The 24418-nt window shown below is 40.7% G+C and overlaps 1 protein-coding gene across 1 annotated transcript in view; it reads left to right on the top strand.

The window, feature by feature from the left end:
• RYR2 (ryanodine receptor 2) overlaps positions 1-24418 on the top strand; it is an 810210-nt gene that overhangs the window by 748604 nt on the left and 37188 nt on the right. The window contains exons 88-97 of the mRNA XM_019549810.1: positions 630-734; positions 2669-2750; positions 4113-5416; positions 5813-5880; positions 7214-7361; positions 8796-8882; positions 10313-10531; positions 12682-12812; positions 15850-15892; positions 17094-17227. Of these exons, the coding sequence (XP_019405355.1) occupies positions 630-734; positions 2669-2750; positions 4113-5416; positions 5813-5880; positions 7214-7361; positions 8796-8882; positions 10313-10531; positions 12682-12812; positions 15850-15892; positions 17094-17227 (2321 nt within the window). The remainder of the gene's footprint in view (positions 1-629; positions 735-2668; positions 2751-4112; positions 5417-5812; positions 5881-7213; positions 7362-8795; positions 8883-10312; positions 10532-12681; positions 12813-15849; positions 15893-17093; positions 17228-24418) is intronic.

Raw genomic sequence — 24418 nt, 5'->3', positions numbered from 1 at the left:
TTTTATCCTGTAAATTGATGCTTCCAAAGCTAAAGTCAGGTTCTGTTTACACTGTGAGTTGGGAGTAATTCTGTAGACATAGAGGACTTCTGTTCATATGAGAAGAAAGTAAAGATTCAAATGACTGATTGTAATTTCTCTTAAAAATGTTTCTTTCTGGCAAGAAGGTATTTGAAATATGGTCACTCAGATGGAACATTTTTAGGCACATTGAAATCCTCATGATATTTTATTTTTTGTGTTAACCTTAGTTTACATAATATTAGTGAACATGCACAACATATAAATGTATACATGCAACAAATTTTGACAACTGAAACATACCTTTCTATTCATGTTGCTTAAAGATTTTTATTCAGTATCTGTTGACCATAATCTGATTTTGAGAAAGTAAAAGAATATTATCTGTGACAGAAATTTGCTGAACAAAAAAAAAATTTCCAGCTCTGATTATTAATGATTAATGGTTTATTAAAGAAGATTGCTATCTTGTGTATATTTTAGTTTCCTTAGCATTTGCATTTGTGGCAGTTCTCCACTAGCAATTGAATTGTTCTACTTTTTTTACTCTTTTATGTAATTCTTTTAAAAATAAGCCCTGTTCTCTCTTCTTCTGGTCTACATAATAGGGTCCATGCACTGGGAATCAGCAGAGTCTGGCGCACAGCAGGCTGTGGGATGCAGTGGTTGGTTTTCTTCATGTATTTGCCCACATGCAGATGAAATTATCTCAGGTATTATGCTCTTTGATGTTTTAGTCATTTGTTTTTATTATGATTTAAATACCTAGTGAAGCATTGCACTCATTAGAAAGTTGTCTCTCTAGACTGATTTTTCCCTCACCTCTAGGACTTGATTGTTGATTGGTGGTTGATTTCTGAGTTCTGCTGACCTTATTATTAGTATTACATATATTTTTCATTCCTAGTGAAACGGGATATTTTCACAACAGGTGGCATTGTAGTGAATGCAGCTTTTCCATATTCATAAACGGAACAGCACAAAAAGTATAGAAATAAGAATTACAAATAGCTCATAAGTTACCAGGGTTACCAGAAATTCCTAGTTTAGGAATGAAAAAATCTGAAAAAATCTGCTTCTTTGATATCATGTGGGTGTACTTTGGCAGTGACAGGAATAATATCCTCCCCAATCCCAGCCTAGTTCCTTAATGACTAGAAGGCATAGTTTGTCTTATTATAAGCTCCTGCTTCATGTATTGTTTGTCCATTCTTTGCACTGAGTGAGGCAAGGTGGCTGTGGTTCAGTTAAAGGGGTGATAGAGACCAGTGGCATCCCTTTATTCTATCTGTGGACCAGCTAGTCGAGGTATTTGACACAAACTTTTGCAGTCTGTTTGCCATGCAGTAATGTAAAATTGACAGCTGTGATTTCTGGATTTCCTTCCTGTTTCAGGATGGAAAAACAATCTTGTGGCTGCATACAAAAAAGCCACACACATGGGTTTGGCACATTGATCATTGCTGCTGTGGATGAGGCTTGAGTTTACAATAACAACAAGTTTACAGTCTCACTTCTGCTTGAGATGACCTTGTAGAGTCTCTCAATGATACCTTATATAAAATGGGAGAATGATTCTTTCCCTGTCTGTCATGAAAGTGTTATGAGGCTTTGATTGTTAATAACAGAAAATAAGAAGATTAGTTTTCGACTCTGCATTTTAAGAAAGAGGTTGAAAAACTGGAGAGAATCCAACAGAAGGCAGCAAAGATGATGAAGAGGTTGAAATAAAAACCATACAAGAAAGGTTTAGAGAACTAGGTGTGTTTAGTCTGGAGGAAAGGAGATTAATGCAGGACATGATGGCAGTTTGAGAGGCTGCCATAAAGAAAAGAAAAAACAATGGGCTGATGCAACATAGTAGGTTTATTTAAACTGCTGTAAAGCAGGATTAGATAAAAAACTTAGGAAAACCTTCCTAACCATGGCAAGAGTACAGTAAGGGGAAAAGCTGCATAGGGAAACTGGAATCTCCCCTACTGGAGATGAGAAGGTAGATAGGCATTTGTCTGGAAGGTTTTAGAGCTAATACATCTTAGTCTGACCTACTGCACAGATGTAAATGACCTTTAAGGGCCTTTCCAACCTTAAGTTTTTGTGATTCCATAAGAACCATGAACAGTGCATAGGATTATTAAAACAATTCAGATATATCCCTGGGACTGGATTAAATCTAATGCTGTGTGGGTTTTACTGGTGGAGTCCTTTGTCTTAAGTGAAAGCTCAAGCTCTCGGGGTTTGGAAGCACATTCAGTAGCTTTGTGTATCTAGAACAGAGGGAAATCTGTGGAGCCTTCAGCATGCCTATTGTAGATAAGCTATTAGGGTATTTTAAAGAGTATTCTTTTAAGAATGTCTTCAGAAGAAATGCAGGGCTGATTTCCAGAGGCTTACACTTTGCTAGGTTTGGGTGAGTTCCAATATATGGTGTTTTCACTTCAGGAGTAGACCCCTGCCAAATGTCAAGTCTTTGTTTCAGACCATAGATACACTGGAACTCTTCCAAGTCTGACTGGAACGAGATGTTAAGTAGTTAAAATGATCTGTTTTTCTCTAACCTTGTATTGAAAGCAACTAAACCATTTCTGATGGAACTTAAAAAATGCCTTAGCAAAATAGTCCTATTTGAAGTGTATTTTATTTGCAGGACTCCAGTCAAATTGAATTATTGAAAGAGTTAATGGATCTACAGAAAGATATGGTGGTCATGCTGCTGTCTATGCTGGAAGGTAGTTGTGAATTTATTTTGAAACTCTATTTTGCAAATATTGTAATAGTGCTTTTTTCCTGCCTATGTGTTTCACAATAGAATCTCTGTCTCTTTCCCTTTTATTATTTTAATGTTGATGTATTAAATACCAGAATAGCTGTTGACCCTTCAGGATTCACAAACTATATGTGATAGAGAGTCAAGTAAGAATTAATTAGATCTGTATTAATTAGTTGGTTATTTTTGTTCCCATGAATGTGGCTACTGTAGTGGTTCCGGTGAGATGTTGTTTAGATCTGAAACTAGGTTTCTGGCTACAGAAGGTAACATCCGTAGTTTTATTTAAAGTGTCCTAACAACTGTAACATACTGCATATCACGTGACACTTTTTGTATCAACATCTTTAATCTGTAAAAAGAACAAACTGATTTCACTTGGGTAGGTCCAGTCTATGTATAAGGGATTTTCTTTCTAATACTTGCATCTGAAGTCACCTCAACTCAATCTGAAAGTGTATGACATTGTGTTATTATTTACGTGTTCTCTGATAAGCCTTTACAGTCCAGATCAGGGACCAGGGTTCTGTGCAAGGAAACACAATGCCATTCCTTCCCTATAGGCTGATATCTATGTTTATATCCATATCATGTCTAAGTTCTTGAGAGAAATGGCAAGAAGAATCTGGAAGTATGTATAAACTTTGGGTTGATTTCAATTTGCTCAGTCAGGTACTGGTAACAGTCTACCTGTGGTAGTATAGAGGTCAACAGAGGCTGCAAAAACAGAGGCTACAAAAAGAAGAAAGGAAACTTAGATTGATAGCTTGTGCTCAGTTCCTTGTTGCTGCAGCTGGACTAATACATGTGCCTGGCCTTGCTGGTTTAAAACTAGCTATTTACGACTACAGTATAAACTCCATACTACTTAGAGTAACTTCAGTCTAGGCATATCCTCAGTGTTATTCCTAATTAAATCTCCTATTTTGCATTCTATTAAATGTGAAGGTAGTCTTAGATGTTTTAGGACTTGATATTTTTCTCCTTCTAAAAGAAATGTTAACAGTTACTTCTGACATTGATTCACCATATGTAAGGATAGCATTTTTAGATATTAATCTGCATACTTTTACACTGACGTTCTGATTGTGACTGTCAGTCAGAAATGTTTAAATCTTACCATATGATTCTCTGTTGGGAAGGTCTTAAGAACAGGTTAGACAAACACTTGTATCGAATGGTTTAGATAGGGATGATACAGCTGGGACCTGAGGGCTGAATTAGATGGCCTTCTGAGGTCCTTTTCAGGTCTGTTTGCTCTCTTATTCTTTCACCCATTATTAAACATTACCACTGATGACTAATTGAATTTCACCACCTTCAGGTAATGTTGTGAATGGAACTATCGGCAAGCAAATGGTTGACATGTTGGTAGAATCGTCCAACAACGTAGAGATGATTCTGAAGTTTTTTGATATGTTCTTAAAACTAAAAGATTTAACTTCTTCTGATGCATTCAAGGAATATGACCCTGATGGCAAAGGTGTAATTTCAAAGAGGGACTTTCAAAAGGCAATGGAAAGCCATAAGCATTACACCCAATCTGAAACAGAGTTTCTGCTGTCTTGTGCTGAGCCAGATGAGAATGAGACTCTGGACTATGAAGAATTTGTGAAACGGTTCCATGAACCTGCTAAAGACATTGGTTTCAATGTTGCTGTTCTCTTAACAAACCTGTCAGAGCACATGCCCCATGACACTCGCTTGCAGACTTTCCTTGAGCTAGCAGAGAGTGTTCTGAATTATTTTCAGCCCTTTCTTGGGCGCATAGAAATCATGGGCAGTGCAAAGCGCATTGAGCGAGTTTATTTTGAAATAAGTGAGTCAAGTCGGACTCAGTGGGAGAAGCCTCAGGTTAAAGAGTCAAAGCGACAGTTTATATTTGATGTAGTAAATGAAGGTGGAGAGAAAGAAAAGATGGAGCTTTTTGTTAATTTCTGTGAGGATACTATCTTTGAAATGCAGTTGGCTGCTCAGATCTCTGAATCAGATTTGAGTGAGAGATCAGCAAATAAAGAAGAGAATGAGAAAGATAAGCTGGAGGAACAGGACCCTAGAATGGGCTTTTTCTCCCTAGTGACTGTAAAGTCAGCTTTAGTAGCCCTCAAGTATAACATAATGACTCTCATGAAAATGCTCAGTGTGAAGAGTCTAAAGAAGCAGATGAAGAAGATGAAGAAAATGACCATGAAGGATATGGTTATGGCTTTGTTTTCTTCCTACTGGAGTATTTTGATGGGCTTACTCCATTTCACATCTAGTGTTTTCCGGGGCTTCTTTCGCATCATGTACAGTTTATTACTTGGTGGAAGCCTAGTAGAAGGGGCTAAGAAGATCAAGGTGGCTGAACTTCTAGCTAATATGCCAGATCCCACTCAGGATGAAGTGCGTGGGGAAGGGGAAGAAGGAGAGAGGAAACCCACGGAAACTGCACTGCCTGCAGAAGATCTGACAGATCTAACAGCTTTGTCAGATGATGGTGACCTACTCTCAGACATATTTGGCTTGGACTTGAAAAGAGAAGGAGGCCAGTATAAGTTGATCCCTCACAACCCAAATGCTGGTCTGAGTGATTTATTGAGCACTCCTTCATTGCTCCCATTACCTGAGGTGCAAGAAAAAGTCCAGGTAACAAACTCTATCCATTTACTTGCAATATTTTCACTTAAATTCACTTGTCTGCTTCAATTAAAACTTGCAACTATATTTGTGAGGCTTTGGCTTCTTTTCTTAAGTGTGCTGTGCTTCCTAAAGAATCGCATTGAATTGTCAAAATATGTAGTCTTTCTGAGGTTACAAAATTTAAGCCCCAAAGTCTGACCTGTGTATAAGTTTTGTTGTTTTGTTTTTAAATCAAAATGTGTTTTATAAATGCAAAGTGAAGTGTCATTTTCACTTAGTGTGGCATCAGTTAAAATATCTTCCTTAATATTCAGTACTGTGACCATGTTGCCTTTAACCATATTTTGAAGGTTTTGTACTGTATAATACTGCTTAACATTTTCTTTATCTGACTCACTCAAGGAGCAGAAGGTGAAAGAAGATGAAAAGGATGAGAAGGAAGAAACTAAATCTGAACCTGAAAAGGCAGAGTATGTATAACTCTAGGCCATAAGCCTACATTGCTTTACTGAAAAATAAGGTTTGTTTACTCTTAGAGCATCGCCCTTTTATTGTTGTGTCAGAAAGATATCTCACACTCTGAATGTAGGATTTTCTTTACCCATCATCCTCCCCAATTCGAGACTGACAAAGGAGCGCTCACATTCCAATGCAGTGAAGCCAACATAAAATTGGAATGACATAGAGGTTTTATGCAGCTCTTTGATTGAGTCCATTCTTCCAGTCATGATCACTGTATTCATATGACACCACAAACAACAGGCAGTGTTTTTAGTGTTGCTACTTCATGGTAAGTCTTTTGATGACTGTGATTTACAGATGGGGTTGTGCTGCCTACTTTCCTTCCCCATGCAGTCCCAGATTCATGACTGCTAAATTTCCAGGCCAAGTTGAGATTCCCAATGGTATATAGAACTTTTGTATTCAAGGCTCCACATATTCTACCTAAATCTAGACATAAATTCTGTCCAGCACCCCCAGTTGTCTCTAGTGTACTGATATGACAATTTTGTAGAAGCTCAGTTTAAGTTAAAATATAAAGTCTAAACCTTCATATCTGGTTTTTTTAATGATTCCTGTCCTGAATGCACTTTATTTTATTATGTACCAAAGTTTTCCATTTTTATTGTGTGATAAATGACATTTTCCATCTCACAGGAAAGGTGGAGGTTAGGCTGGGTAGAGAACAGTTAGGGCATTTGATGGGTATGGGATGGTGGGATAAAAGCCATAGGTGACATTTGCATTGAAAAGATCAGCAGTGGAAAAAACTGTATTTTGAAATTCTCATGTTAAAGTCTCAGAACTAAAAACCTGAAAACTCATTTTTATAGAGCTGTTTAGGAACAGGGAAAGGGAATTTTCAACCTGTGAAAAAGTTCACATTTCTGATTATTTTTTCATTCCAAACTTGAATAAAAGACTGGTAATGCAAACATTTCTTTTTCAGGGCAAGACTTTTTTTTCATTGGGTTGGTAGGCTGGTAGGGAAAGTCCTGGCAGCTTAAGAAGCTGGCCACCCAGGAAGTGCCAGGAGCTGGGGAACCTGGTCTCCTTGCAGCAGTTTACAAGAGGAGTCTACTAAGGGGATGGGAAATCATTCACAAAATATCCTAAGTGCTTTTGAATCTAAGAGGAAGCTCTCCTTCTCCTTCTCCTTCTCCCTCATGCTTCATCAAAGCTAATTGGGCTCCATGAGTGGATAGGGTACAGTAGGATTATAGACATGCACACATATATAACAGATTTTAGGATCATCTTTAGTGACTCTGCCAAAAATTGTGGGTTTTTTTATTTTTTCAGGGGTGAAGATGGAGAAAAGGAAGAGAAAACTAAAGATGAAAAAGGGAAACAGAAGTTGAGACAGCTTCATACACACAGATACGGAGAACCAGAAGTTCAAGAATCAGCCTTTTGGAAGAAAATCATAGCATATCAACAGAAACTTCTTGTAAGATGTTCTTTACATTAGATGTTGTACTTGCATGTTGATTAGGCATGTTTTCCAGGCACTTGTCATGTAGTCCTGAACAAGATGCCTGTGCAGCTGTTTCTCTGATTTTTGTTCACTTGTTTTTTGTATGTCTGATGTACTCCAAAAGGAAAAAAAAAAGGAAGAGCATAATTAAAATAATACTGAAAAATCTGAATTTATTAGGCAAATGGAGCATTTGTAGGAAAAAAAAAAACATTATGGATCCACTTCAAAGCTGGGGACAAGATATGCTTTGGAGAAGCATGCATAGTGTTTTATGTCTACCAAACCTGGTATTTTTTGTGCACATGTGTTTGTTCATGCTGCTTCTTACTTTGCACATGTAAATGCAGTTTTGTGGCTGCAGTGAAAGGATTGGTATTTTCCATGTTTCTGATGGGAAACACTGCACAAATACTTTTTTCACAAATGTTCACAACCGTGAATCAACCCCCAATAGGTAAGCAGCCCAAAGGTGAATTAGAATGGAGGGATTTCAGAGTTAAGAGAAACATTCGATGAGTTTGGAAGCATGGCAGTGTCTTCCCTTGCAAATATGTTTTATTAGTCTCTCAGGGTAAGGAGGAGTGAGCAACTGACATGCTTAAAAGGCTTTGCCAGTACCATTAATGGGATTGACAAATGGTTCCTTGATTCCATATCTGTAGGTTTTGCACTTTGGTGGGTGTGGGGAGCAAGTGCCAGTGAAGTGGGATAAGTTAGAGGCATATATAAAAGATTTTTCATGTTGGGCAAAACCTTGCACCCTGGAGGGAGGACAAGGGCTCGGTGAGGAGGGTGATCAGTCTTACTTTCCCCAAGAGTCAAAGACCCTTGTTGTTTCTGCCTGCCCTTCCCTGGCTGCTACTGTGGTATTTGTGCACCCAGCTGCTACTGCCTGGCACAGCAAAGACTCATGTGGGGTTGGGGATGACTGTTTTAATACCCATAATACCCAGGGCTTGTACCTTGCTCTCACAGCTCTTAACTTATTGGTCCCAAACTTTTTAAGAACAGGTTAGAAAAACACTAGTCTAACCTAGTTGAACAGGGATGATCCTGCCTTAAGCAGGGGGTTGGACTAGATGACCTCCTGGGATCCCAGCCCTTCCTTCTTTGTGATTTATAAGTTGTTTGCATGACAGACATACCCCAGGTTATCCACATTTCTCCAGTTCTCAAAGTCTAGGCTTTGAGTCAAACCTTCACTTATTTCATTTCAAGCCATTTTTGGAGGGGATTGAGAGAAGAAGCATTCTTGAGCAGCAGGCTTAATAGTAAATCTCTCTAATTAATACAATCATATTTCTTAAAAATAATCTTTAGTGTTTATCATGGGTGGAGAAATCAGATATATAAATTTATTCCTAAACAAACAAGCTTTATTTGTTTTATTATATTTCTTTTCAGAACTATTTTGCTCGTAATTTTTATAACATGAGGATGTTGGCTTTGTTTGTTGCTTTTGCCATCAACTTCATCTTGCTCTTCTATAAGGTAAATTTATCATATTATTACTATTCTGTCCTGGTAGTGAATAGTTGCATTAATGCAAAAGATGTAGGAGGTAGCATACCCAAAGTAACAATCTAAATTCCCACTAAAACTAGCCAAAGATTGCACAGCCTTAGGGGTTCAGTGTCTGCTTCATATTTCAAAGGTATTGATTGCTAATCTTATTAAGTTTGTACTCTACACACATTTCTGTTAGATGCTTTTTCTAGAAGTCCAAAAAGTGGAAGAATCTAATGCAAATTATGCTACATATGCCTGAAATCTAGCGTAGAAGAAATCAAGTTTAGTTCTATATAAATATATGTTTCTTCATACAAAGCAAAACCAAACACCCACCCACCTCCACACCTCCCTCCCCCACAGAGAGAGAGAGAGAGTGAGTGAGTGCATGTAGGTACATAGTGGCGCCTGAATCTGTCCATGGAGTCTTCTTTCCCCTTTTCCTTGAACAAAGCAATCTCCGCATAACCCAGAGTTGGCAGGGACAGAGTGGAATTAGTTGAAGGGATATATAAACTAGCCTAAAAGAAGATATGGAGTGTACTTAATATAGTCACTTTTTCACTGATAGCTCTGTAGGGTAAATAGATGCTGCGAGACCTGAACCAAATCCTGGCATAGCCTTTTTGCCAGAGGGCATGTTCAGATGAGCATGAACATTTGGTTCCCCAGGGACAAGTAGCAATGGTACACCTTGTGCCGCAGCTGCTTCTCCCCGGGGAACGCCCATGCCACGCACACTTTGGCATGCAGCAAGTTACCCTGGGGTGGTTGGGGAGGCTGGGTCCAGCACTGTGCTAGCCCCAGCAGCCTTGATCCTGCCCGGTAGAGCGTGGCCAGCAGCCGCGGTATGGCTCTGGGCAGCCTGGGTCTGCTTTTCAGTAGCACATGCTGCCCGAGTGTGCGCTGCTCAGGTTGTCCCCCCCCGAGATATCCAGGCTGTCAAAAAAAACCATGGGGAAAAAAAACAAAGCAGTGCATGCTTAGGCAGCATGTCCTTTGCAGCACAGAGAAGAACACCCAAGCGTGCGGTGCGTGGCACTGCAAATGTGTTTCCAGCTCCACGTACTGCATAGCCGTGCTCATCTGGACATGCCCAGAGATTCCAAGCAGCATAGCCAGAGGTACAGTCTAGGCATAGGGCTTCCATCAAGATGGTTTTGGCCTCTAATGGATCCCAGGCAGAGAGTCAAGTTTGTGGCAGCTTTACTGGGGTGGTGAGGGAGGGCAAAACATTCATCTCAGTACAATACCATGGAGAGGATGGAATGCCTTATGGAGATTTCTTCACAGTCAAATCTCTTCTTGCCTCCCCTAGTATGACTTTCTTGATTTATGGTACCCAGCCTTTAAAAATGTGAAACGCCTGTCAAATGAATACTTGTCCCACTTACTTTAAGTGATTTGAACAGGTCTCCACATCTTCCGTGACAGAAGAAAAGGAAGTTCATGTGGTTCATGCTGGTGAAAACTCCAAATTAAACAGCCTAGAAAGTGGCTCTCACAGGATTATCACGGTGCACTATGTGCTTGAAGAAAGCAGTGGGTATATGGAGCCCACACTACGGATCTTGGCTATCCTACACACTGTCATCTCCTTTTTCTGCATCATTGGATACTACTGTTTGAAAGTAAGAGGCCAAGGAGTTGAATATTGTTTGTGTCCCATGTCTCTGTGTCCCCCTTCCCCGGTGAAATGTAGTGGGGCAAAATTATTGAGATTTTGCATCAATAGGGTGAGGCAGTATATGAAGAAACACTGTCTTTTGGATATCCTATCTATACTAGCTGGTTGTAATGTAAACCCCACACAAATTCAGAAAGAATAGCCTGCCCTGTGAGCAAGGCAGATTTTGTAACATTTAGCTTGCTTTCATAGACTCCACAGTAGCCATGTATGTTCATGCCACAGTGTTTTGCAAGAGGGCTTATATCTGATTTTCACATGGAAGTGGAAGGGATACATATGAGCAGTGGAAACTGGACCACAGTGGCAGTGTTGCACATAGTCAACAGTTCTGTTGGAGAACAGTGTATTGCCAGAGCTCTGTTGTATTTCTACTGGATCTCCAGTGGGTGTGGAAAATCGCTGCTTATTATCCTTTACCTAGTCTGGCAGTCTTGTTTTAGCAGAAACACAAGGCAACAGAACAACTGCACTATCAAAGAAGGTGCATTGATAACATTTTTCTTTTTATGCTGTAGGCAATTATTCAGCCCTATTTTTTCCAGCTGTCTTTAATGACTGCTATATTTCCTTGGCCAAAAAAAGATGTAATCTGCTTTTACATCCAAGACAAATGATCACACATTGCAGTCAAAAGTGACTGATTTCCCTCAGTAGTTCAGTGCCTCCACAGATTAGTAAATGCTAAAATACATTTTCCGTGAGTGAATGTTATCTGGTATGCAGACTACTATCTCCAAATCCTAGTTTTGAGACTTGATTTTCTTTTTTTCTGTGTGAGATGTGTGAAACTGCTTTGAGAATTAACTTTTTATATTTATCCTCTGGCTAAAGATGAATTTAAAAAACCATTGAAGTAGCTATTTGCTGTAATGATTTCCCACTTCTCCACTTTCCAAGGCCCCAAAGAGAAGACGTTTCCTCAAAAAAGAACATTTCTAGTTTCTGCCTTTGGCTGATGGAAAATTGTTTTCAAAATAGCAATAATAATAAACCTTCCTCTGCTGTTGTCTGTGATGTTTTGGTATCCAGAGATTGCTTTTAGATTGAGACTGAATTAAATGTACTTCATTTCTTTTATTTAAACATCTTCAAATAAGAATTGGATTACAGTTAGTATATATAGTCTAAGTACCATCAGTGTTAATGAATACAGTATTAATTGCTGTAGTTTCAACATAATACTGTCTTGCTGTATGCTACCATTTGTGGTAAGAAGACAGTTGCAGAATGGGTGCATTTTGAGGAGTTCAGAAATAATTTAAGAAGCTTAGGAGAAGCACTTTTCAAAATAAAAGAGAATAAAACAGCCCACAGTCTACATGAATGCAGTCACATTGTGCCTTTGTCAGTAACTGTTACCAGAGGAAAGACCATTCAAATACAACTTGAAGATCTGTCAGCTTCATCCAGCCCCAGTGGAAGGCATATCTTCAGACTGTGACTCGGCTCTCACAGGCAATTTTGTTCTAGGATAGGATTTTTAGATCCTTACAGCCTAGATCCTCAGGTACAGGAGAAATCTGCAAAACACAGTTGAAGGGGGGGGGTGTGCAAAAGTGATTTAAAGCCATCTTCTCAATTGCTCTGATCCCTCTGCTGCTCTGGATGCTGTTTTCTCTGCATCCTCCAAATTACCTTAACCTCATAGCCTTTACCAGTGTTTGGTTGCAATAATGCCACTCAGCAATCTTAGGGAACATTGCATATAAGCTCCCTTTTTTAACCATATTCTTTCTACTCTGCTCTTCTGGCTGATACACAAACCCTTATATTGCTTCTATGCCATTAGAGTTATCCCTGCATTTGAATGAATGTCCTAGGGTTTATGTTATGACCTCATTATTTTAAAGAGGTTGCATGGTACAAAATGATCTGTGCTGGCATCAGCCGAATTCTTGATTGCTTGAAAACCTGTTCTATAAATTACTGTGACTATGGAACAGTTTATAATTTTTCCTTCTGAGAGTTATTAAACTTCATTCAATCTTTGCATTTCATTTTTCCCAGCAACCAGCTGTTCTTAAAAGAGTAGTTCTTAGAGCTGTCAGAAAATTTTCGCTCATATTTAATATGTTGATTTTTCAATTGCAGGTTCCACTGGTTATTTTTAAGCGAGAAAAAGAAGTTGCAAGAAAATTAGAATTTGATGGGTTATACATTACAGAACAGCCATCAGAGGATGATATTAAAGGGCAGTGGGATAGACTTGTTATCAATACACAGTGAGTATATATTTAATGTAGTTTTAACAATTGTGTAAAGAATTTTCTGTAGTCGACTCAGTTTGAATAGTTACTTATCTATCTACCATGTTTGTAGGAAGTGAACAATGCTGATGAGGTTTAATTTTGCAGCAGAGGAATTAAAAATCTTTAAGTATCCATAGCATCTAATGTATACCATCATTTTTAGCCTGCCATGCTCTGAAGGCTAGAATCTTTAATATTATTTTTTTTCTGAAAGAAAAAAATTGAAATAAAATCCTTTCTGGCTACTGTGGTACTCATTCACACATATGGTATTCATTAACATGTCCTGCTGTTGCCCTACAGCAGCAGTTCCCAATCTGTGGTACACTTGCCACCAGTGGTACACAGACAACCTGGCGGTGGTACACAGCAGCAGCAGATGGGGTGCATGGGGCACTTGTGTTTGGTGCAGGTTCCCAGTGGTGTGAGGCTCTGGCCAGCATTGCACATTGAAGTGAAGGGCAAAGCCTTTACTGGGCCATCTGTATCGCCAGCACTCTCCACACACACGAGGCTCTCTCACTCACTGGGCATAGAAGGGAAGCCCCTCACACTGGAGCTGGCTGCTTTCCCTGCTGGGGCTGCATGGCATGTGAATGAAGCCCCAGGTGCCTTTCCCTGGGTGGTGGGGAAGGCAGCTGACTCTAGCACATGGGGCTTCCCTCCCATGCTCAGAGAGTGAGGGGGACACCGGTGATACCCAGAGGAGGATGCGCCCCTTGCTGCAATGTGCAGCACTGGCTGGAGTTGTGCCCCGAGTACCCCTGCCTGCTGCTGCGCCGTGGGGATGAGTGCAGGGGGTCCGCACACCCCCTGCCCACTCTCACATCCCACAAATCCCACATTCCCAGACCCTGCCCCTACAACCCCCCACATATACACAACCCCCAAAAGTAACCTATGCTCCCTCCCCACCAAACCAACATGGTGGTACTTAAGGTTTTATCAATTTAAATTGGTGATGAGCAATCTGTCAGAGTTTGGGAACTACTGCCTTACAGTATTACATTAATTTTACACCACTGTAGACTTCTCAAATGATTTCCTTAGGAGAAGGGCCTGGATTCCCACACCTTATTCTGAGCAGGTCCACACAGTTCAACTCTGCTCCAACTGGGTCTCTGGCTCCCTACTATTTCTCAGTTATGCTAACTTGCCAGACCCAACTCTGTTTGCCCCCTGGTAAGCCAGTCTTGGCAACCAGTTGATTAGGGCAACTTCCAAAACAGCATCTTCAAAACAAACCTGGACTGTCACAACTGGCAGCCTACAGGCTGCATCTGCCCCATAGAAGTTAAAGTGTGGTCTCTGGGCTGCCAGTCTGGACATCTCTTTCTTCACTGCTCTCCTACTGCTGGGTCTCTGAGGTCCCATCCAGTTTTTGCTTCCTGCCTCTTTCCATGTCTCTTGGCATGGCATGGCCCACAGGGTTAAGGAAGCCAGGACACTTGGGGGTACCTGGCAAGCTGGTATGGTCCAGCAGGGGTAACTTGCCATATGGTGCTATGGGGGATGGAGAATGAAGCATGGGAGCATAGCACAGTGTGGCAGGGAGTGAGGGCATATGGCACTGTGCAGTGCAGCAAGGAAGAGGGGGCATGTGGCATGGTCTGTGGCCCCCAGCTACTCAGAGCCTGCTACAGTCATTCATTCTCCAAAGACAGAAGGCACACAGAGCAGTCAAAGGCAAAAGCAATTATATGACTATATATATATCTCCTAGTTTCAAAACACCTGGAAAGAAAAGATTAAGATACAAATCCTGCTCAGCCCAACAAAGCCCATCTCTGACAAGGAGAAACACACTGGCCTGCCAGCACTGACTCAGTGTCTCTCTGTTGTCTCACAGATGCTGGTCACTATCTTAAACCTCTATCATTTTCTTTGCCCCATGATTTAATTTTTTGCATAGTCTATCCCAATCTCATCTGTCTTCTTTCCTTCAGTATCAGACTGTCAAATTCCATCTCCAGTTGGCCCACAATTTATCTCTGTTACCTGCTTGTTAGATTTTTCAAACAAGCATCTTTAATTTTTTCTGACATGTAGCCCTTCATGCTTGGAAGAATCCAACTGTAAACATCAACAACGTAACCTCGTTAGCCTCCTTCAGCCCCTCTTCAAAGCTCTTCCTTTTACTAGTGGCTATGAAAAAAAATGCTGTTGCAGTAGTGCACTGACACAACTCTCCATTATGCTTACCAGTATTGTTTTGTTAGTTCTCACTCCATCCCCCTGTGTCTGTATCCATCTGTTTTTTTTCAGTCAAAGAGTTAGCCCACTGGGACAGGAACTGTTTTTTTTATTCAGTGTTTGTATAGTGCCTACCCCAGTGAGATCCAGGGCAATGGTGATAGGAACTACAGTAATATTACTACTGACATCATTGGGTTCCTATACACAAGCTCAGGGGTGGGGGTGCTTTAATTAGAGTGGTTCCCAGAGAGCTGCTCTAGTTAAAACAGCACAATATCACATGTATTAAGCCCCTGCACATTTACAAATGTCCCAGGATGTTCTAACTAAAGCCCATTTGATAAGCTTTAGTTACAGCACTCCACAGACCATTTTTGAACTCTCGAGGGCTTATACATGTGCTACTGCAGCAATGCTAGAGTGTTCTAATTAGAACACATCAGAGCATGTGTATGGGCACCAATTACTACTACCACCACTAACCAGTAATAATACCATATTTATCCAAAATGCAGGTGACTTTGGATTTAAAAACATTTTAAATTTGCTATCATTTTCTATGTAGGTAATCTAATTATTGGAGGACCACAGCCCCATCATAGCTGTTGAGAGAAAGCTGTAGTGAAGGGCAAGGGGCCAGACCCCCATGCCTTGCTTCCCTGCCTGCCCCCACTGTGCCTATGCCTTTCATTCCTGCTGCCTGCCCCTCTTGCCAATTCCCTTTCCCAGATGGTTAGTTTAATGATGGGTGCCTTGAGTCTAAAAAGGTTGAGAACGTTGTTCTAAAGCATCATTTCTTATCTAAATTTTTCAGGTCATTTCCTAACAACTATTGGGACAAATTTGTTAAAAGAAAGGTAATACTTTTTAAAAACATTTTAGTAGACTTTGCAGTTTAGGCTGTTTTTTTTTTTTTAGTTTTGTTTTAATATTTGGTATGCTACAGAATAACATAATTCATTGAACTTTATCTGGATATAAATTATTCATTATCATATTTACCAATTTATATCAGTTCAAATTACTTACCTTATTTGTGTGTGCAACTACACACATACCCACACACACATCTGTACTTATGAATGAATATATTAGGATTTGATTTTAAGATTTTTAAATGTAATTTAGAGAGAGCTTGAGAGAATTCTTTGATAAAATGCATGTATTCAGCACATATCTATGAAATCTTGGCACGTAAGTGTGATGTGTGTATATATACCCACACATATACATACTTGCATGCATTCTATATATTAAATTATATGCATGTGGGGGTATGTGTGTACTCTTGTGTGTACTCATACAAACCCCTCTTTAGAGAAGATTTGCCATTTAAGATAGAAAATATTACAGAGTAATGGTAATGCCTTTATTATGAATGCTGGAATTAGTTTCTTGTAAACATCATTGTCAGTCTTCCCAAATTCCCTGTAATGAAATTGATCTTCCGAAATATTTTATAATTTACTACAAAAAAATCTTTCTAGGCAATTTGGTAAACACCAAAAAAGGACTGCTAATATTGCCAGGATAGATTTAACTCCTCTTTCAGTCCAGCTTATCATTCCATCTCTGCTGATGTCAAAGAAATCGGAGTTTTGAAAATTTACTTCAGGTTATGGGGCATTCATGAAAGCTCTAGAACATTATTAAGGACAATGGACTGATACTTTGGGATGTTATATGGATTCATCTAAATCAGTAACTGTTTCTAATAAAATATGTTGTTTCTTTTTATTTATATATGTTGTTATATATTCTATTGTTATGATATATATTTTCTATATTATAACTGTTTCATTAAAATGTGTTTATAAAATTAAGTATTAGAGTTAGTTAAAAAAGCAACATTTTTTTATGTACATTCTTACATAAAAGGTAGTCCTTTTTCTTAAAAATATTCCAAATGTATTAGGTATAATAACCAGCTTTACTAAATACAAGTAGAACAATTAACTGCAAGATAAGTTTATTCTTAAAAAGAAATCAGAGTAAGGAAAAAGTAACCATATTTCTCACCACCTGACTCTATTGAATTATATACTTCTTATCTTTTAGGTTATGGATAAGTATGGTGAGTTTTATGGCCGTGACAGAATCAGCGAGTTGCTAGGAATGGACAAAGCTGCTCTGGATTTTAGTGATGCCAGAGAAAAAAAGAAACCAAAGAAAGATAGCTCCTTATCTGCTGTGTATGTACTTCCTTCCATTTTCTTTTATCTGTTAAGATCAAGCATTTAAATATTATCATTCAGCTTTGAGCATCGTGGCTGTTCTTAAATTATTATTCAGAAATGTGTTCTTGATTTTATGTTGTAGAAAATGTAATGAAGAGCAGACAGAGATGTAAAAAGATGTAGCACATGGAAATCATACCTAAGCAACTGGTAGGGAGTGCAGGGGGGTGCACATGCCCCCGTGATGGGGTCAGTGGCCCCCCAATGGCTGATACTGATGCTGTTGGTAGGGCCAGTGCCCCCCCGTCCCCCCACAGGGCTGCTGCCATTGGCAGCTTATGCAGGTGCCTTGCCAGATTCAGGAGGCACCAGTCACTCATGATTCACAAGATTGCATTACACCTTATAGCTATGGACTTATTTTGTTATGTTAATGCTTGAGTGAACAATATTCCTGGAGATGCAATGAATTATAGTGATAACAGGGCCAGGAATTCCATTATTTTCCTTTGATGGTCCATTATGTCTGAATCAGCCAAAAAAAAATGACTCGTGATATGCTCACCATATATTCCACTTCTAAAAACATCGTATGATGGTATTAGATGCTGTCATAAGTTTAACAGAATGTTAAGAAATTAGATGTCTGATCTTTGAAATATTTCCTAACTTGTTTTGTCTAAAGTACATACTTTCCTTCTGTTTGAAAGATAGACAGAAGTATGTGGGAAAGCCAAGCTTCTAGACAGTGAAATAACCAGAGTAATTTTATTCTGAGTACTGAAGAAATTGGCTGATGTAATTGCGGATCCATTGGCTATCATCTTTGAGAACTTGTTAAGGTCAGGTGAGGTCCTGGATGGCTGGAAAAGGGCAAACATAGGATGTGTCTACACATGTGCTTTAATGTTGATTAGTCTATTTTAATATGCATTAATGCATTATTAAAAAACCCATATTTTTTAGTTAATGCATGTTAAAATAGGCTAATGCATGTTTAAAGCATCACTAACTGCCCTTTATAAGAAATAGAAGAAGGATCTGAGGTCAGCCTGACCTGGATACCTGAAAAGATCGTGGATCAGGTTCTCAAGGAATTCATTGTGAAGCACCTAGAGGATAGCAGGGTGCTCAGGAACAGCCCTCATGGATTCAGCAAGAGCAAGTCATGCCTGACCAACCTTATTTCCTTCTATGATGAAGTGACAGGCTCTGTGGATGAAGGGAGAGCAGTGAATGTGTTGTACCTTAACTTTATCAAGGGTTTTGATATTGTGTCTCTCAACACTTATTACGAAGCTAAGGAAATACAGACTAGAGAAAAGTACCATAAGGTGCATACATAGCTGGTTAGATCTGTCAGCATGTCCATCGAGTACCCACTCTATCCTCATATTTCCTACCTGCCATGACTTGGATCTTAAAGAAATGAAATAGGGAGGAAGTAGTTGTTACAAGAGGAAATACCCGTGGGAAGTACCACACTGCAATAAACTTAGTCTTCTCCTTTTTGCTTTTATTCAGTGGTTTGCAGATGTTAACAGGGAACTCCCCTCCGGGGTGGGGGGGAGATCACAGTCCAAAGGGATAATTTTGGGGTCTCCAGCCTCCAAGCCAGCCCCCGTTCTAGAGTTACAGTTCAGGAAAGCCGCGCCGCCTTCATCCAATTACTTCATTAGCAGCTTGTTACGGCCACGGTTAGTCCTCTCCTGGCCGCTAACAAGCCAATTAGCGGCTTGTTACAGCTGCCGCCTGCAGCTTTCCCTTGGCAGAGCCAGTGTGCAGACCCTGTGGCTCTCCCTTGATCTCCCTGACCTCAGCGCCGTGTTCTCCTTTGGGGCATCCTAGAGTACCCCGGACCCTGCCGGGGTCTGTGTAGGAGTCCTTCCCCCTCTTGCCACCTCTTCAACTCACCGGCGCCTCCCCGAACTTTGATAGCAGTGTCTGCTTCCATCCGCGGTGCGGCTCTGCTCCTCTCGTTACTCACTGCCGTCCCTGTAGTATCCAGGTCAGTCGGTGTCTGGGCTTCGGGATCCCTTTGCTCCCTCTGATCCTGGGTCAGGTCCCACTTCCCAGATCCTTCTTTCTGGGTCATCCTCTCTTGCAGCTCCTCTTGGTGCTTCCGCTCCAGTGCCCAAAGGCATCCCTCCTCCTCTTCCTCTCCGTGTTATCCTCTGGAGTCTAGTCGCCATTGGCTCCTTAGGGCTGGGGGCCCACCCTCCTCGTGGTGTAATTATTTCTGGCTGTCCCTATTCTCTTTGCAACAGAGTCTCAATGGGGACCCTGTTACAAGATCATTATGCTTGATGCATAGTCATTAATGGCTCTCTCTCTAGTTGGAGGAGGTATCAAGTGGCTCTGGTAGTGTTCAACATCTTCATTAATGATTTGGATGATGGGATTGAGTGCATGCTTACCAAATTTGTGAATGACACCAAGTTGGATGGAGTTGCAGACATTGGGGGGTCAGGGCTAAGATTCATAATAACCTGGATAGGCAGGACACCTGGCCTGCAGTCAACAAGATGAAATTCAACAAGGACACAAGTGTAAACTCCTGCATTTGGAAGAGAATAATTGCAGGAACAAATACAGAATGGGGAGTGATGGGCTAGGCTGCAGTACTATAGAGAAGGACCTGGGGTTACAGTAAATCATAAACTGAATATGAGCCAACAGTGTGCTCTTTGTTGCAAAAAAAAAAGGGGGACGGGACAGATTGAAGCAAAGGGAGAAAAAATTATTTGGGAAGTCCCACCCAGCCAGGGACCCACTCAACTTACCCCTGCTCCTGGGTCTGTAGCACTGTCCCTTACTGCGGGGGCTTCTGTTTAGCCCCCATTCCTTCCCTCCCCTGTAAATTGACCTGCTGGGCTGGGACACATGCATGCACGCAGGCACTCAGTCCCCCACCCCAGCCTCGGGTTGACTTCAAGAGGCTTCAGGTTCTACTGCAAGAGGCTCCGAGATCTACTGGTGGATCGAGATCCACTGGTTGGTGACCACTGGTATACAAGTTCCCTAAGGCACTCCAAGCTAGAGTGTCTTCATTTACTACCTGACTTAATGAGGGTTACGTTTTCATGCAGTTGGCCATTTTAAAAGTGCTCTGCAGCCATGCACAGTGTTATGATACAGCTGTAGAGTACTTTTAGGGGCCAGATCACACACAAAAAGTCTCTTCTATCTGCACCCCAAGATATGGGGTGTACAAAAATAGCTTTAAATAATTTCATTCAGGTACTTGGGAAGTTTTCAAGCAAATATTTATCTTCACACTTTCCTTTATGGTTTTAGTTTGTACTAGGCTTAGAAAGTTGCCACTTATATTGTACTGAACTGTTGTTCACATTAGCTCATCTATTGATTTGCCTTTTGATTTGCAAAGCATTCTAGAAAAAAATGTTAACGGCTGAAAGGCCCTCTTAAATGTGAAGTGATAGTAGTGATAGTTATTCTTTAGTTGGCACTCCCTGGTAATTGTTTTGAACAGCTTTGATATATACACATTGAGATGAGTCAGGCAGAAAAGTTCAGAGTTCTGCTTCTTGTTAATATTTCTGCATCAGTAGACTGCCTGAGGAGCAGTGGGAAAAGAAGGTAGCAATAGCATTTGACAAAGGGCTACCTTTTCATTTGTAATGAGTACTGTGACACTTGTAAAGAAACTGAAAATACTGGTTCTTGTGAAGGTACTATATATATTATATGGGCTAATAGCAAAGGCTGTTTCCACACACAAGGAAGGTAGGCTTTGTATAATTGTCTTTTCATGGTTCTGTCAGTTCATTACACTGACCGATTACTGACCTAATAATATCAGTTATTGCAGAATTGAATCTCTCTCTGGAAAAGACTGTTAGATTTGTGCCAGTTTCTACACTGTGATTTGGGGAAATATTCTCTCAAAATTAGCACAATGCTGCCAGATTCATTTATTCTTTCTTAATGGTATTGGATAGGTAGGTTCACAAGGTTGTGCAATATGTCTTAGAAGTCCAGAACTATTTTTAATCAGTTAATTATTCATGCTTTTTGTGCAGACTAATTACCAATCTAACCATTATCCTCAAGATTCTAAAAAACTCATCAGCATAACTAATTTAGTCTTACTTTTTCTCTAACTGAGAGAATATTGTAAAAACTTCCTCTGTAATTTTACAGTGGCATTTCACTCTCTAATTAAGGACAATATTAAGAATGAGTGTGGTGACTATGGGTCTTAGAAAAGGAAACTGGTGGAAGAGAATTATTTCCAGCTTGTTATAAAGTATAAGGGTCTTTACTTGTTAACATATCAAAGGGATAAAAGTGCAGGAATGAAAGATTAGAAGCAACCAAAGTTTACTTAGAAATTTCAAATACAAAAAGGTCATCTACACACAAACCAAATAGAATAGCATACTAACCAACCCCAGTTCTAACCCAGATACCTGAACCACATTCCAAAATGGTATCGGAAAAAAAAGAATTGCTTGGTCTCCACTTTTTATTTCTTTCATGCATCTCAAAGTGACTGAGGTTTTTCTTCCTAAGGCACAGTCTCTGTACATTATTCATCCATTATTCAAGGCAGACAGGGTAAAGCAACATGTGACTGAAGAAAAATATAATCCTATTTGCTTTTCTCCTTCTTTAAAATCTTCATCCAGTATTAGGTCCTCAAGGATCTGGAAACCTTCCAAGGGCCACATGGGAGATGAAGGTTGTATAAAGAATCAAATTGATGGAAACCAAGCAAAATAGCATTTCATAATTTTGTAAATGAAAATGCTTTAGAATGTGTTCACATAGAATAAATAATTTTTGTTATCTGTTTCCTGATTTGTTTCTATTTTTATCATTAAAAAAAAGGTCAACATTAAAAAACATTAAATTTGGGACACCAATTTTGTTTTAGATGTTAGGTAATTTGAAGAATAGAATAAGGGATGTTAGAAAGGTGTATTCATTCAGAAGAACCCAGTTCAATATGATGCTTCTGCTCTCAGTTGTGAGCCAGACTTGCAGGCCCACGCAGAAGGTGGCAGTGGAAGGAGTTGCTTGCTTCTTTGCTCAGGCAGTCTGCCTTTCCACACCCTTCATGAACTGGACAACAGCTTGTTACTTCCACTTGCAGAATTTGCCAGGAAGTAAGTAGGTACTTGATGCTGTTCCTATTCTCATAGTAAATTCCATCCAGTACAGCTGAGCAGGTGCAGGACAGAGTTAGAAGTGGATTTGCATAATTTACATCTTCCCACTTCTTACCCAAGTTAGAACGATGTCAGGAGAACCTAGATCTTGGAACCTCAATTTAGTTTGTCCCCTGATCCTGCCCAAATATGTGCTCTTTGGAGGGCCAGTATGGGGGGCTCCTGCGTTGAGCCACCCAAGTCACTGTGCCCGACCACCTTCCAGGCTCTGAGAGCCTCCCTAGGGGTGCCTCACATCCGGCTGACCCCCCTCCTGGAGCACACTTGCTAGCCTGGGGGTAACGTAAGCTGCCACCACCCTGAGAAGGGACTCTCTTGGCCCTGTGTCCTCGGGGAAACACAGGCCTAATAGTCCTATGGGTACTTGACCCAGTACAGGCACTTGGGGCACTTCCCCAAGTCGGGGGCCAAAAAGGAAAGTCTCTCTTAGTCTACAGACCTAAGGGGCCCCTTAGGCATAATTTAGACCCACCTCTCAATAAGTCTCCTACACCAGTCACAAAGGAGAACTTTACTGATTACAGGGGTAGGGTGCAAATAGGGTACAAGATAGAGCAATATCATAAAAATCCCATAGAGCAAAACAGTCTGGCTGAGGTAGCCTTTTGATCACGCATCTTCCAGAGGCTGTTGGAGATTCCCTCTGGAGGCAGGCCATTCCCAGCTCATGAGGTATGGGGGAGAGAGCCAGTTGCAGATGGTAAAGCTCCTCCCTAAGTCTGAGTCCCCCGCATGGCTGCTGCCCCCTCCTCCTGGGCAGTCTTAACTTATATAGCCCCTGTGACCTCATTCACCTCGTCCAATGGAGGCCAGCACCTGTTGGCTCTTGGTCAACCAATTTGAAATACATCACTAGTTACTGGGCAGACTCTAGCTCACCAGGTAGAAGCCCCTTACCCAGGTAGCTGATACCAGTCACATAGGCAGAGGGAGCAAGTTTCCCCCTTCCCTCAGGAATGTGTCCATCTCAAAGAGATGAGGTAAAGCTGGGTCTCCTCTGCTGGGCCCATCCTATTCACATTGTCAGAGCACAGAGATTTTGGGGAGAAACAAAGGTGGCTTCCTGCCACATGGTCTATTCTAATTGGGCCTAATTATAAGGTTACAAATGACCCAAAGAGTTTGGTATTGAAATAGATTATCATTATTGTGTATGTCTTCTAATATGCCCTTGATTAGATATCTGAATCATCAGAGCTTCATCTCCCCCTGCAAAAATAAACCATGTTCCTTTTGTACCACTTTCTCTTTTTTAGGAATTAGATTTCAAGAAAAAAACAATCACAATATTTACATTACTGGGAAAAGCTACGGATTCTATGAATTCTGCCTTCCTTCTGCAAGACAGCTTAAAAGAAAGGCATCTTTCTTCTGTGACTTACAGGAATAGTCAGATATTAGTCGGACACCACCAGGGATGACTATACTGCAATCACTCGGAGATATAGAGAGGCAGTCAGGAAGGCCAAGGCAGAGATGGAATTAGGACTAGCTTCCCAGATTAAGAACAATAAGAAGTCCTTCTTTAAATACATAGGGGGTAAAAAGAAGGTTCCGGGTAATGTGGGGCCCCTGCAGGACGCGTTGGGAAATTTGTTCGTCACACCAGACGACAAAGCTAACATGTTTAATGATTTCTTTGCTTCCGTCTTCCTAAGTAGGGACCAGAACAACCACCTCCCTACAGGGCCCCCCTCGGGCCCCAGGGGAGGCACACCTGGGCCAAGGGTTAGTGAGGAACTAGTTAGGGAGCTTCTGGTGGGACTGGACGTATTCAAGTCAGCCGGTCCAGACAATCTCCACGCTAGAGTGCTAAAGGAATTGGCTGAGGTCATTGCTGGACCCCTGGCACAGCTTCATGAGCACTTGTGGTGCTCTGGTGTGGTGCCAGAGGACTGGAAGAGGGCCAACGTGGTTCCCATCTTCAAAAAGGGGAAGAAGGAGGACCCAGGAAACTATAGGCCAGTTAGTCTTACCTCGATCCTAGGCAAGCTGTTTGAGAAAATTATTC

This window comes from Crocodylus porosus, unplaced genomic scaffold (genome assembly GCF_001723895.1).
Source record: "Crocodylus porosus isolate Cpor-Errol unplaced genomic scaffold, CroPor_comp1, whole genome shotgun sequence".
Lineage (NCBI taxonomy): Eukaryota > Metazoa > Chordata > Crocodylia > Crocodylidae > Crocodylus > Crocodylus porosus.
This window is presented reverse-complemented; position numbering and strand designations above follow the sequence as displayed.